This window comes from Oncorhynchus clarkii, unplaced genomic scaffold (assembly GCF_045791955.1).
Source record: "Oncorhynchus clarkii lewisi isolate Uvic-CL-2024 unplaced genomic scaffold, UVic_Ocla_1.0 unplaced_contig_2543_pilon_pilon, whole genome shotgun sequence".
Classification (NCBI taxonomy): domain Eukaryota; kingdom Metazoa; phylum Chordata; class Actinopteri; order Salmoniformes; family Salmonidae; genus Oncorhynchus; species Oncorhynchus clarkii.
Genome location: NW_027258140.1, coordinates 19,613 through 34,226, shown reverse-complemented (window position 1 = coordinate 34,226; position 14,614 = coordinate 19,613). Strand labels below are relative to the sequence as shown.

Sequence of the window (14,614 nt, the reverse complement as noted above, 5' to 3'; positions counted from 1 at the left end):
ACTAAAGTAGTAACCCTCTCCTCTCCAGGTAGATAGAGGAGAGGTAACTAAAGTAGTAACCCTCTCCAGGTAGATAGAGGAGAGGTAACTAAAGTAGTAACCCTCTCCAGGTAGATAGAGGAGAGGTAACTAAAGTAGTAACCCTCTCCAGGTAGATAGAGGAGAGGTAACTAAAGTAGTAACCCTCTCCAGGTAGATAGAGGAGAGGTAACTAAAGTAGTAACCCTCTCCAGGTAGATAGAGGAGAGGTAACTAAAGTAGTAATCCTCTCCAGGTAGATAGAGGAGAGGTAACTAAAGTAGTAATCCTCTCCAGGTAGATAGAGGAGAGGTAACTAAAGTAGTAACCCTCTCCTCTCCAGGTAGGTAGAGGAGAGGTAACTAAAGTAGTAACCCTCTCCAGGTAGGTAGAGGAGAGGTAACTAAAGTAGTAACCCTCTCCAGGTAGATAGAGGAGAGGTAACTAAAGTAGTAACCCTCTCCTCTCCAGGTAGATAGAGGAGAGGTAACTAAAGTAGTAACCCTCTCCTCTCCAGGTAGATAGAGGAGAGGTAACTAAAGTAGTAACCCTCTCCAGGTAGATAGAGGAGAGGTAACTAAAGTAGTAACCCTCTCCAGGTAGATAGAGGAGAGGTAACTAAAGTAGTAACCCTCTCCTCTCCAGGTAGATAGAGGAGAGGTAACTAAAGTAGTAACCCTCTCCTCTCCAGGTAGATAGAGGAGAGGTAACTAAAGTAGTAACCCTCTCCAGGTAGGTAGAGGAGAGGTAACTAAAGTAGTAACCCTCTCCTCTCCAGGTAGATAGAGGAGAGGTAACTAAAGTAGTAACCCTCTCCAGGTAGATAGAGGAGAGGTAACTAAAGTAGTAACCCTCTCCAGGTAGATAGAGGAGAGGTAACTAAAGTAGTAACCCTCTCCAGGTAGATAGAGGAGAGGTAACTAAAGTAGTAACCCTCTCCTCTCCAGGTAGATAGAGGAGAGGTAACTAAAGTAGTAACCCTCTCCAGGTAGGTAGAGGAGAGGTAACTAAAATAGTAACCCTCTCCAGGTAGATAGAGGAGAGGTAACTAAAGTAGTAACCCTCTCCTCTCCAGGTAGATAGAGGAGAGGTAACTAAAGTAGTAACCCTCTCCAGGTAGATAGAGGAGAGGTAACTAAAGTAGTAACCCTCTCCTCTCCAGGTAGATAGAGGAGAGGTAACTAAAGTAGTAACCCTCTCCTCTCCAGGTAGATAGAGGAGAGGTAACTAAAGTAGTAACCCTCTCCTCTCCAGGTAGATAGAGGAGAGGTAACTAAAGTAGTAACCCTCTCCAGGTAGATAGAGGAGAGGTAACTAAAGTAGTAACCCTCTCCAGGTAGATAGAGGAGAGGTAACTAAAGTAGTAACCCTCTCCTCTCCAGGTAGATAGAGGAGAGGTAACTAACGTAGTAACCCTCTCCAGGTAGATAGAGGAGAGGTAACTAACGTAGTAACCCTCTCCAGGTAGATAGAGGAGAGGTAACTAAAGTAGTAACCCTCTCCTCTCCAGGTAGATAGAGGAGAGGTAACTAAAGTAGTAACCCTCTCCTCTCCAGGTAGATAGAGGAGAGGTAACTAAAGTAGTAACCCTCTCCTCTCCAGGTAGATAGAGGAGAGGTAACTAAAGTAGTAACCCTCTCCAGGTAGATAGAGGAGAGGTAACTAAAGTAGTAACCCTCTCCAGGTAGATAGAGGAGAGGTAACTAAAGTAGTAACCCTCTCCTCTCCAGGTAGATAGAGGAGAGGTAACTAACGTAGTAACCCTCTCCAGGTAGATAGAGGAGAGGTAACTAACGTAGTAACCCTCTCCAGGTAGATAGAGGAGAGGTAACTAAAGTAGTAACCCTCTCCTCTCCAGGTAGGTAGAGGAGAGGTAACTAAAGTAGTAACCCTCTCCTCTCCAGGTAGATAGAGGAGAGGTAACTAAAGTAGTAACCCTCTCCAGGTAGATAGAGGAGAGGTAACTAAAGTAGTAACCCTCTCCTCTCCAGGTAGATAGAGGAGAGGTAACTAAAGTAGTAACCCTCTCCAGGTAAATAGAGGAGAGGTAACTAAAGTAGTAACCCTCTCCAGGTAGATAGAGGAGAGGTAACTAAAGTAGTAACCCTCTCCAGGTAGATAGAGGAGAGGTAACTAAAGTAGTAACCCTCTCCTCTCCAGGTAGATAGAGGAGAGGTAACTAAAGTAGTAACCCTCTCCAGGTAGATAGAGGAGAGGTAACTAAAGTAGTAACCCTCTCCAGGTAGATAGAGGAGAGGTAACTAACGTAGTAACCCTCTCCAGGTAGATAGAGGAGAGGTAACTAACGTAGTAACCCTCTCCAGGTAGATAGAGGAGAGGTAACTAAAGTAGTAACCCTCTCCTCTCCAGGTAGATAGAGGAGAGGTAACTAAAGTAGTAACCCTCTCCTCTCCAGGTAGATAGAGGAGAGGTAACTAAAGTAGTAACCCTCTCCTCTCCAGGTAGATAGAGGAGAGGTAACTAAAGTAGTAACCCTCTCCAGGTAGATAGAGGAGAGGTAACTAAAGTAGTAACCCTCTCCTCTCCAGGTAGATAGAGGAGAGGTAACTAAAGTAGTAACCCTCTCCAGGTAAATAGAGGAGAGGTAACTAAAGTAGTAACCCTCTCCAGGTAGATAGAGGAGAGGTAACTAAAGTAGTAACCCTCTCCTCTCCAGGTAGATAGAGGAGAGGTAACTAAAGTAGTAACCCTCTCCTCTCCAGGTAGATAGAGGAGAGGTAACTAAAGTAGTAACCCTCTCCAGGTAGATAGAGGAGAGGTAACTAAAGTAGTAACCCTCTCCTCTCCAGGTAGGTAGAGGAGAGGTAACTAAAGTAGTAACCCTCTCCTCTCCAGGTAGATAGAGGAGAGGTAACTAAAGTAGTAACCCTCTCCAGGTAGATAGAGGAGAGGTAACTAAAGTAGTAACCCTCTCCAGGTAGATAGAGGAGAGGTAACTAACGTAGTAACCCTCTCCAGGTAGATAGAGGAGAGGTAACTAACGTAGTAACCCTCTCCAGGTAGATAGAGGAGAGGTAACTAAAGTAGTAACCCTCTCCTCTCCAGGTAGATAGAGGAGAGGTAACTAAAGTAGTAACCCTCTCCTCTCCAGGTAGATAGAGGAGAGGTAACTAAAGTAGTAACCCTCTCCTCTCCAGGTAGATAGAGGAGAGGTAACTAAAGTAGTAACCCTCTCCAGGTAGATAGAGGAGAGGTAACTAAAGTAGTAACCCTCTCCTCTCCAGGTAGATAGAGGAGAGGTAACTAAAGTAGTAACCCTCTCCTCTCCAGGTAGATAGAGGAGAGGTAACTAACGTAGTAACCCTCTCCAGGTAGATAGAGGAGAGGTAACTAACGTAGTAACCCTCTCCAGGTAGATAGAGGAGAGGTAACTAAAGTAGTAACCCTCTCCTCTCCAGGTAGATAGAGGAGAGGTAACTAAAGTAGTAACCCTCTCCTCTCCAGGTAGGTAGAGGAGAGGTAACTAAAGTAGTAACCCTCTCCAGGTAAATAGAGGAGAGGTAACTAAAGTAGTAACCCTCTCCAGGTAGATAGAGGAGAGGTAACTAAAGTAGTAACCCTCTCCTCTCCAGGTAGATAGAGGAGAGGTAACTAAAGTAGTAACCCTCTCCAGGTAGATAGAGGAGAGGTAACTAAAGTAGTAACCCTCTCCTCTCCAGGTAGATAGAGGAGAGGTAACTAAAGTAGTAACCCTCTCCTCTCCAGGTAGATAGAGGAGAGGTAACTAACGTAGTAACCCTCTCCAGGTAGATAGAGGAGAGGTAACTAACGTAGTAACCCTCTCCAGGTAGATAGAGGAGAGGTAACTAAAGTAGTAACCCTCTCCTCTCCAGGTAGATAGAGGAGAGGTAACTAAAGTAGTAACCCTCTCCTCTCCAGGTAGGTAGAGGAGAGGTAACTAAAGTAGTAACCCTCTCCAGGTAAATAGAGGAGAGGTAACTAAAGTAGTAACCCTCTCCAGGTAGATAGAGGAGAGGTAACTAAAGTAGTAACCCTCTCCTCTCCAGGTAGATAGAGGAGAGGTAACTAAAGTAGTAACCCTCTCCAGGTAGATAGAGGAGAGGTAACTAAAGTAGTAACCCTCTCCTCTCCAGGTAGATAGAGGAGAGGTAACTAAAGTAGTAACCCTCTCCTCTCCAGGTAGATAGAGGAGAGGTAACTAACGTAGTAACCCTCTCCAGGTAGATAGAGGAGAGGTAACTAACGTAGTAACCCTCTCCAGGTAGATAGAGGAGAGGTAACTAAAGTAGTAACCCTCTCTTCTCCAGGTAGATAGAGGAGAGGTAACTAAAGTAGTAACCCTCTCCTCTCCAGGTAGGTAGAGGAGAGGTAACTAAAGTAGTAACCCTCTCCTCTCCAGGTAGATAGAGGAGAGGTAACTAAAGTAGTAACCCTCTCCAGGTAGATAGAGGAGAGGTAACTAAAGTAGTAACCCTCTCCAGGTAGATAGAGGAGAGGTAACTAAAGTAGTAACCCTCTCCAGGTAGATAGAGGAGAGGTAACTAAAGTAGTAACCCTCTCCAGGTAGATAGAGGAGAGGTAACTAAAGTAGTAACCCTCTCCAGGTAGATAGAGGAGAGGTAACTAAAGTAGTAATCCTCTCCAGGTAGATAGAGGAGAGGTAACTAAAGTAGTAATCCTCTCCAGGTAGATAGAGGAGAGGTAACTAAAGTAGTAACCCTCTCCTCTCCAGGTAGGTAGAGGAGAGGTAACTAAAGTAGTAACCCTCTCCAGGTAGGTAGAGGAGAGGTAACTAAAGTAGTAACCCTCTCCAGGTAGATAGAGGAGAGGTAACTAAAGTAGTAACCCTCTCCTCTCCAGGTAGATAGAGGAGAGGTAACTAAAGTAGTAACCCTCTCCTCTCCAGGTAGATAGAGGAGAGGTAACTAAAGTAGTAACCCTCTCCAGGTAGATAGAGGAGAGGTAACTAAAGTAGTAACCCTCTCCAGGTAGATAGAGGAGAGGTAACTAAAGTAGTAACCCTCTCCTCTCCAGGTAGATAGAGGAGAGGTAACTAAAGTAGTAACCCTCTCCTCTCCAGGTAGATAGAGGAGAGGTAACTAAAGTAGTAACCCTCTCCAGGTAGGTAGAGGAGAGGTAACTAAAGTAGTAACCCTCTCCTCTCCAGGTAGATAGAGGAGAGGTAACTAAAGTAGTAACCCTCTCCAGGTAGATAGAGGAGAGGTAACTAAAGTAGTAACCCTCTCCAGGTAGATAGAGGAGAGGTAACTAAAGTAGTAACCCTCTCCAGGTAGATAGAGGAGAGGTAACTAAAGTAGTAACCCTCTCCTATCCAGGTAGATAGAGGAGAGGTAACTAAAGTAGTAACCCTCTCCAGGTAGGTAGAGGAGAGGTAACTAAAATAGTAACCCTCTCCAGGTAGATAGAGGAGAGGTAACTAAAGTAGTAACCCTCTCCTCTCCAGGTAGATAGAGGAGAGGTAACTAAAGTAGTAACCCTCTCCAGGTAGATAGAGGAGAGGTAACTAAAGTAGTAACCCTCTCCTCTCCAGGTAGATAGAGGAGAGGTAACTAAAGTAGTAACCCTCTCCTCTCCAGGTAGATAGAGGAGAGGTAACTAAAGTAGTAACCCTCTCCTCTCCAGGTAGATAGAGGAGAGGTAACTAAAGTAGTAACCCTCTCCAGGTAGATAGAGGAGAGGTAACTAAAGTAGTAACCCTCTCCAGGTAGATAGAGGAGAGGTAACTAAAGTAGTAACCCTCTCCTCTCCAGGTAGATAGAGGAGAGGTAACTAACGTAGTAACCCTCTCCAGGTAGATAGAGGAGAGGTAACTAACGTAGTAACCCTCTCCAGGTAGATAGAGGAGAGGTAACTAAAGTAGTAACCCTCTCCTCTCCAGGTAGATAGAGGAGAGGTAACTAAAGTAGTAACCCTCTCCTCTCCAGGTAGATAGAGGAGAGGTAACTAAAGTAGTAACCCTCTCCTCTCCAGGTAGATAGAGGAGAGGTAACTAAAGTAGTAACCCTCTCCAGGTAGATAGAGGAGAGGTAACTAAAGTAGTAACCCTCTCCAGGTAGATAGAGGAGAGGTAACTAAAGTAGTAACCCTCTCCTCTCCAGGTAGATAGAGGAGAGGTAACTAACGTAGTAACCCTCTCCAGGTAGATAGAGGAGAGGTAACTAACGTAGTAACCCTCTCCAGGTAGATAGAGGAGAGGTAACTAAAGTAGTAACCCTCTCCTCTCCAGGTAGGTAGAGGAGAGGTAACTAAAGTAGTAACCCTCTCCTCTCCAGGTAGATAGAGGAGAGGTAACTAAAGTAGTAACCCTCTCCAGGTAGATAGAGGAGAGGTAACTAAAGTAGTAACCCTCTCCTCTCCAGGTAGATAGAGGAGAGGTAACTAAAGTAGTAACCCTCTCCAGGTAAATAGAGGAGAGGTAACTAAAGTAGTAACCCTCTCCAGGTAGATAGAGGAGAGGTAACTAAAGTAGTAACCCTCTCCAGGTAGATAGAGGAGAGGTAACTAAAGTAGTAACCCTCTCCTCTCCAGGTAGATAGAGGAGAGGTAACTAAAGTAGTAACCCTCTCCAGGTAGATAGAGGAGAGGTAACTAAAGTAGTAACCCTCTCCAGGTAGATAGAGGAGAGGTAACTAACGTAGTAACCCTCTCCAGGTAGATAGAGGAGAGGTAACTAACGTAGTAACCCTCTCCAGGTAGATAGAGGAGAGGTAACTAAAGTAGTAACCCTCTCCTCTCCAGGTAGATAGAGGAGAGGTAACTAAAGTAGTAACCCTCTCCTCTCCAGGTAGATAGAGGAGAGGTAACTAAAGTAGTAACCCTCTCCTCTCCAGGTAGATAGAGGAGAGGTAACTAAAGTAGTAACCCTCTCCAGGTAGATAGAGGAGAGGTAACTAAAGTAGTAACCCTCTCCTCTCCAGGTAGATAGAGGAGAGGTAACTAAAGTAGTAACCCTCTCCAGGTAAATAGAGGAGAGGTAACTAAAGTAGTAACCCTCTCCAGGTAGATAGAGGAGAGGTAACTAAAGTAGTAACCCTCTCCTCTCCAGGTAGATAGAGGAGAGGTAACTAAAGTAGTAACCCTCTCCTCTCCAGGTAGATAGAGGAGAGGTAACTAAAGTAGTAACCCTCTCCAGGTAGATAGAGGAGAGGTAACTAAAGTAGTAACCCTCTCATCGACAGGTAGATAGAGGAGAGGTAACTAAAGTAGTAACCCTCTCCAGGTAAATAGAGGAGAGGTAACTAAAGTAGTAACCTTCTCCTCTCCTTCAGGTTTATAGAGGAGTACGTATTGGAGGGCTGAGGATGAGCCTGAAACACGCCCAGAATAAAGGAGAGCCTCACTTTCCCCACGACTACCCAGACTGCCCTGCAGGAGCACGCTTCCAGGAAGAGCAGGAGGTTGAGCTGCTGGCCAAGTTCAGGAGGTGAGGAGAGGGTCGGTTTCACGTGATGGAGCTCCAGGTGTGTTGGTATCACCTGATGTAACTCCAGGTGTGTTGGTATCACCTGATGTAACTCCAGGTGTGTTGAGGAGAGGGTTGGTATCACCTGATGTAACTCCAGGTGTGTTGGTATCACCTGATGTAACTCCAGGTGTGTTGAGGAGAGGGTTGGTATGACCTGATGTAACTCCATGTGTGTTGGTATCACCTGATGTAACTCCAGGTGTGTTGGTATCACCTGATGTAACTCCAGGTGTGTTGAGGAGAGGGTTGGTATCACCTGATGTAACTCCAGGTGTGTTGAGGAGAGGGTTGGTATCACCTGATGTAACTCCAGGTATGTTGGTATCACCTGATGTAACTCCAGGTGTGTTGGTATCACCTGATGTAACTCCAGGTGTGTTGGTATCACCTGATGTAACTCCAGGTGTGTTGGTATCACCTGATGTAACTCCAGGTGTGTTGAGGAGAGGGTTGGTATCACCTGATGTAACTCCAGGTGTGTTGAGGAGAGGGTTGGTATCACCTGATGTAACTCCAGGTGTGTTGGTATCACCTGATGTAACTCCAGGTGTGTTGGTATCACCTGATGTAACTCCAGGTGTGTTGAGGAGAGGGTTGGTATCACCTGATGTAACTCCAGGTGTGTTGGTATCACCTGATGTAACTCCAGGTGGGTTGGTATCACCTGATGTAACTCCAGGTGTGTTGAGGAGAGGGTTGGTATCACCTGATGTAACTCCAGGTGTGCTGGTATCACCTGATGTAACTCCAGGTGTGTTGGTATCACCTGATGTAACTCCAGGTGTGTTGGTATCACCTGATGCAACTCCAGGTGTGTTGAGGAGATGGTCGGTGTCACCTGTAACTCCAGGCAAAAGGGGGTGTCTGGTAGTGTTTGATAAAGTCTAACTCACTGGTATTCTGGATGTTTCATACTGTACTGGCTCTCAAACCAACATATTGATACAGGATCTGTGTTAACACTGTTAAGATTCAAGTCAGATTACCGGTGAGAGTTTAATATAAACTATCCTTTTGAGTTTGATATTTCAACTGAGCTCATTTCATCAAGTGGAGGCTAATGACTGGGTTATATATCATCGTTACATAAACGACTGGGCTCCCCCTCCTGCCCTGAAACAGTTTGACTAGAGCATGACCCCCTGACCTCTGTATAGGCGCCCACCAGCCAAACGGACCAATTACATCAAACATGGCTGCCTGGCTCCGTTCCGTTGTCCCTGGCAACAGCTGGTCGAGGAGTGGGAGCTGATCGTGAAGGAGGGAGGAGGAGGAGGAGAGGAGGCAGTCGCATCAATGGAACAGGAAGTGACACCACCACAGAGTAACTTCACAGTCTTGAGGTAGATGCCACTTCTGGATGATTCTGAATATAATATAATATATCTGTTGACAACAGTCGACGCCAACCCCATCTGTTTTGACCTATAGTCACACACACACGCGTCTGTTTTGTTGAATACTCCATTCTGATTGGGTAGAAGGGCATTCTAGAGTGTGAATACACTTCAGACAGTTGGACACCTCTGAAATAGTTCCAACAATACATTTATTTATTTTTACCTTTTATTTAACCAGGCAAGTCAGTTAAGAACAAATTCTTATTTTCAATGACGGCCTAGGAACAGTTAACCCCACTGTTCCTAGACCAGTTAACCCCACTGTTCCTAGACCAGTTAACCCCACTGTTCCTAGACCAGTTAACCCACTGTTCCTAGACCAGTTAACCCACTCTTCCTAGACCAGTTAACCCCACTGTTCCTAGGCCGTCATTGTTCCTAGGCCGTCATTGTAAATAATAATTTGTTCTTAACTGACTGTATATGCTGGGGAGGGGTTAAATAAAGGTAAAATAAAATTTGACATCAGTCAAAACACCTCCTGGTGTCAAGAACAAGATAACGAGCTGAAACGAGTCCCACAAGGCAGCTTCTTGTCATTGTTGTTGTCTGACCAACCAGAATCATTACAACACACGGCCTTGCCTCATTGAAGTGACGTTGTCAGCTAACCCGTCTAGAAGACTTATCTCAACTAGCTTATAGTAAGTATCCTGCTTAGCCCATGTTTTCACAAATGACTGGTACTTGTGTTGGTCCTCCTGCAATGATATGTTTTGTTAAGGAAAGTTCCTAAGTCAAACATCCTCCTTATATCCTGTTAGGCCTCTATTCAATCCTCCTTATATCCTGTTAGGCCTCTATTCAAACCTCCTTATATCCTGTTAGGCCTCTATTCAATCCTCCTTATATCCTGTTAGGCCTCTATTCAATCCTCCTTATATCCTGTTAGGCCTCTATTCAAACCTCCTTATATCCTGTTAGGCCTCTATTCAATCCTCCTTATATCCTGTTAGGCCTCTATTCAATCCTCCTTATATCCTGTTAGGCCTCTATTCAATCCTCCTTATATCCTGTTAGGCCTCTATTCAATCCTCCTTATATCCTGTTAGGCCTCTATTCAATCCGTATCACGGTAGTTCAGTGTTACAGCGTGATTTGACATTTAAAGGTGATGTTACCGCGGAAGTGGAGACTGCATTCACGGTAAACGTGGCATATGTCGGCTCAATGGGAAATTATCTTTCAATTTCTATAGCGGAATCTGTAGCGCTTCAGCCTTAGACTGAATAGAGTCCTGAATCTGTAGGGCTTCAGCCTTAGACCGAATAGAGTCCTGAATCTGTAGCGCTTCAGCCTTAGACCGAATAGAGTCCTGAATCTGTAGCGCTTCAGCCTTAGACCGAATAGAGTCCTGAATCTGTAGCGCTTCAGCCTTAGACCGAATAGAGTCCTGAATCTGTAGTGCTTCAGCCTTAGACCGAATAGAGTACTGAATCTGTAGCGCTTCAGCCTTAGACTGAATAGAGTCCTGAATCTGTAGTGCTTCAGCCTTAGACCGAATAGAGTACTGAATCTGTAGCGCTTCAGCCTTAGACTGAATGGAGTCCTGAATCTGTAGCGCTTCAGCCTTAGACTGAATAGAGTCCTGAATCTGTAGCGCTTCAGCCTTAGACCGAATTAGTCCTGAATCTGTAGCGCTTCAGCCTTAAACTGAATAGAGTACTGAATCTGTAGCGCTTCAGCCTTAGACCGAATAGAGTCCTGAATCTGTAGCGCTTCAGCCTTAGACCGAATAGAGTCCTGAATCTGTAGCGCTTCAGCCTTAGACCGAATAGAGTCCTGAATCTGTAGCGCTTCAGCCTTAGACTGAATAGAGTCCTGAATCTGTAGCGCTTCAGCCTTAGACTGAATAGAGTCCTGAATCTGTAGTGCTTCAGCCTTAGACCGAATAGAGTACTGAATCTGTAGCGCTTCAGCCTTAGACCGAATAGAGTCCTGAATCTCACTAGAAAGTGTTTTTCATTACCTCTAATATTAGTTTCATCCTCTCCTGCATAACTTATAGTATTCATTCATAATGTTTTAATAATTGCATTTCACATTTTATGAAACCCCTATTGTTGTTTTAATAATGACTTGTCCTTTTATGAAACCCCTATTGTTGTTTTAATAATGACTTGTCCTTTTATGAAACCCCTATTGTTGTTTTAATAATGACTTGTCCTTTTCCGCCCACAGTGTAGCGTAGTGTCTGACAGATCTGATGCATACCCCCTCCCAGCATACCTTTCATGATGATAACCCCTCCCCAGCATACCTTTCATGATGAGAACATAACCCCTCCCCAGCATACCTTTCATGATGAGAACATAACCCCTCCCCAGCATACCTTTCATGATGAGAACATAACCCCTCCCCAGCATACCTTTCATGATGAGAACATACCCCCTCCCCAGCATACCTTTCATGATGACCCCTCCCCAGCATACCTTTCATGATGAGAACATAACCCCTCCCCAGCATACCTTTCATGATGAGAACATACCCCCTCCCAGCATACCTTTCATGATGATAACCCCTCCCCAGCATACCTTTCATGATGAGAACATAACCCCTCCCCAGCATACCTTTCATGATGAGAACATAACCCCTCCCCAGCATACCTTTCATGATGAGAACATAACCCCTCCCCAGCATGCCTTTCATGATGAGAACATAACCCCTCCCCAGCATACCTTTCATGATGAGAACATAACCCCTCCCCAGCATACCTTTCATGATGAGAACATAACCCCTTCCCAGCATACCTTTCATGATGAGAACCCTTCCCTAGCATGCCTTTCATGATGAGAACCCTTCCCCAGCATACCTTTCATGATGAGAACATAACCCCTTCCCAGCATACCTTTCATGATGAGAACCCTTCCCCAGCATACCTTTCATGATGGTAACATCCAGACCCAAATAACTGCAGAGAGATTATCCTCCTAAAATCAGCAGTTTGTAGAGTAATGGCTGACTTCATGAGCTCAGATTGTGTTTTTACTGCGCTTTGGCTGAATCCATTATTTTTTTTTGGTGCTGGGAATCACTGGAGGGTTTTTAAAAAACAACGGTTCATACCTTTTTAAGACCACTTTGTTGGTCCACTGAGGATAGAAAATGGTTTTCCTAGAAGTAGTGGCTGTATTTTATAAACCCTGAGCCACGATTGGGTTCCGCAGCTTAAACACTGAACCCTAATTGGTTGTCTCTGTGTTCAACAGGAACAGGAAGTCTCTAAGGCAGCTGTCCGCTTGGTGTCGCCCCACATCCTCTAAATGTCAGAGGGCACGTAACCCGGGATCAACACCACAGCTCAACCGTAACGTTGCAGCGTCTCTCCTCTCGGCACACGGTGGCAGCAGCCTGGTGTGGATCCGTCTCTCCCTCGTCACCAAGGGCCAACCGGAGCAGCACGCCCTGGTGTGTGTCCCCACCGCAGAGGACCTCCAGCTGGTACGTAAGGAGCCGGGCTGCACAGGGCCCCAGGAGCCTCTCCACACTGACCACTTCAAGAGCCGTGTCAAACGGCCACGCAAGAAGGACCACAACAAACCTGGAACCACCTCCTCTTCCTCCACCAAGCCTGAAAACAAGCAGTCTGACCCTGCCTCTACCTCAGTCCCTGGTGTCAACCCTGGTCCTGATCCTAGCTCCTCATCTAGCCTCACCAACCCCTCTTCCTCCGCCAAGCAGTCTGACCCTGCCTCTACCTCAGTCCCTAGTGTCAACCCTGGTCCTGATCCTAGCTCCTCATCCAGCCTCACCAACCTTCCCAGCGTCACCTCCCACTGCTCCAGGGTGACTCTGGGCTGGGTGACCCAGGGGGACTTCTCCCTGTCGGCTGGCTGTGGAGAGGCTCTGGGGCTCCTCAGCCTTACTGGTCTCATACACACCCTGCTCAGACAGCCTGACGGCCAGAGAGGACTGGTGCTGCTACGGAACCCCGGGTCACTGCAGTACCGATTCGCTAAGATCAACATAGAGGTCTGAGGAGTACTGCAGGTTCAATCCCACATCACAACAGTACCGCTTCTCTAAGATCAACATAGAGGTCTGAGGAGTACTGCAGGTTCAATCCCATATCACAACAGTACTGCTTCCCTAAGATCAACATAGAGGTCTGAGGAGTACTGCAGGTTCAATCCCATATCACAACAGTACCGTTTCTCTATGTAAAGCCACAGACTGTGTTCTGAATAAAACACTGTGCCTAGTGCGAGTCCCTTCACCCCAACACCTGTTAGGGGTACTAGATATGAAATAAAACACTGTGCCTAGTGTGAGTCCCTTCACCCCAACCCCCGTTAGGGGTACTAGATATGAAATAAAACACCCTGTTAGGGGTACTAGATATGAAATAAAACACCCTGTTAGGGGTACTAGATATGAAATAAAACACCCTGTTAGGGGTACTAGATATGAAATAAAACACTGTGCCTAGTGTGAGTCCCTTCACCCCAACCCCTGTTAGGGGTACTAGATATGAAATAAAACACTGTGCCTAGTGTGAGTCCCTTCACCCCAACCCCTGTTAGGGGTACTAGATATGAAATGCCTGGCATGCACACACAACATTACACACATTGAATGACACATTGTTTGAGTGGAATAAATTCCCTGTAAGGTTTTCTGGGATTTTTTCATTTGAGTTGAAATGACAGTTATTTTTTTTTAGTTCAATATTGTTTTCACCGAAGGGACTGCCTTCAGATTGTCACTGGGTGTGTACCGGTTCTGTAGAGAAGACACCAGTCTGTACCGGTTCTGTAGAGAAGACACCAGTCTGTACCGGCTCTGTAGAGAAGACACCAGTCTGTACCGGTTCTGTAGAGAAGACACCAGTCTGTACCGGTTCTGTAGAGAAGACACCAGTCTGTACCGGCTCTGTAGAGAAGACACCAGTCTGTACCGGCTCTGTAGAGAAGACACCAGTCTGTACCGGTTCTGTAGAGAAGACACCAGTCTGTACCGGTTCTGTAGAGAAGACACCAGTCTGTACCGGTTCTGTAGAGAAGACACCAGTCTGTACCGGTTCTGTAGAGAAGACACCAGTCTGTACCGGTTCTGTAGAGATGACACCAGTCTGTACCGGTTCTGTAGAGAAGACACCAGTCTGTACCGGTTCTGTAGAGAAGACACCAGTCTGTACCGGTTCTGTAGAGAAGACACCAGTCTGTACCGGTTCTGTAGAGAAGACACCAGTCTGTACCGGTTCTGTAGAGAAGACACCAGTCTGTACCGGTTCTGTAGAGAAGACACCAGTCTGTACCGGTTCTGTAGAGAAGACACCAGTCTGTACCGGTTCTGTAGAGAAGACACCAGTCTGTACCGGTTCTGTAGAGAAGACACCAGTCTGTACCGGTTCTGTAGAGAAGACACCAGTCTGTACCGGTTCTGTAGAGAAGACACCAGTCTGTACCGGTTCTGTAGAGAAGACACCAGTCTGTACCGGTTCTGTAGAGAAGACACCAGTCTGTACCGGTTCTGTAGAGAAGACACCAGTCTGTACCGGTTCTGTAGAGAAGACACCACTCATTCTTTGGTTTGCCTCGATTCCCATTTTTGTGAAAACAGATCTTTGTTTGGATTTGAGAGCTCGAGTTGAAATGGTTGACAATAAAAATCCCTCCACTCCAATCGGAGTTACCTAAAGTCTATTCCCTGTCAAACACTGTGTTAGTTACTGTATAGTGTAGCCTGGCCTGCACAGCGTTCGCTACTGTTTACTGCACATGGTAGT

At 45.9% G+C, this 14,614-nt stretch overlaps 1 protein-coding gene across 2 annotated transcripts in view; it reads left to right on the top strand.

Moving 5' to 3' along the window:
- LOC139395846 (ribonucleases P/MRP protein subunit POP1-like) overlaps positions 1-13,614 on the top strand; it is a 57,884-nt gene extending 44,270 nt beyond the window's left edge. The window contains exons 13-16 of one of the 2 annotated variants that reach the window (XR_011630636.1): positions 7,290-7,444; positions 8,644-8,829; positions 12,096-12,943; positions 13,011-13,614. Coding sequence is in view for 1 of the 2 variants with exons in the window: in XM_071143154.1 (XP_070999255.1) it covers positions 7,290-7,444; positions 8,644-8,829; positions 12,096-12,864 (1,110 nt within the window). In the remaining variant the exon portion in view is untranslated. Of the gene's footprint in view, positions 1-7,289; positions 7,445-8,643; positions 8,830-12,095 lie in introns of both variants that reach the window. The other variant, XM_071143154.1, reaches the window with a different exon arrangement.
- Positions 13,615-14,614: the final 1,000 nt, after the last annotated feature.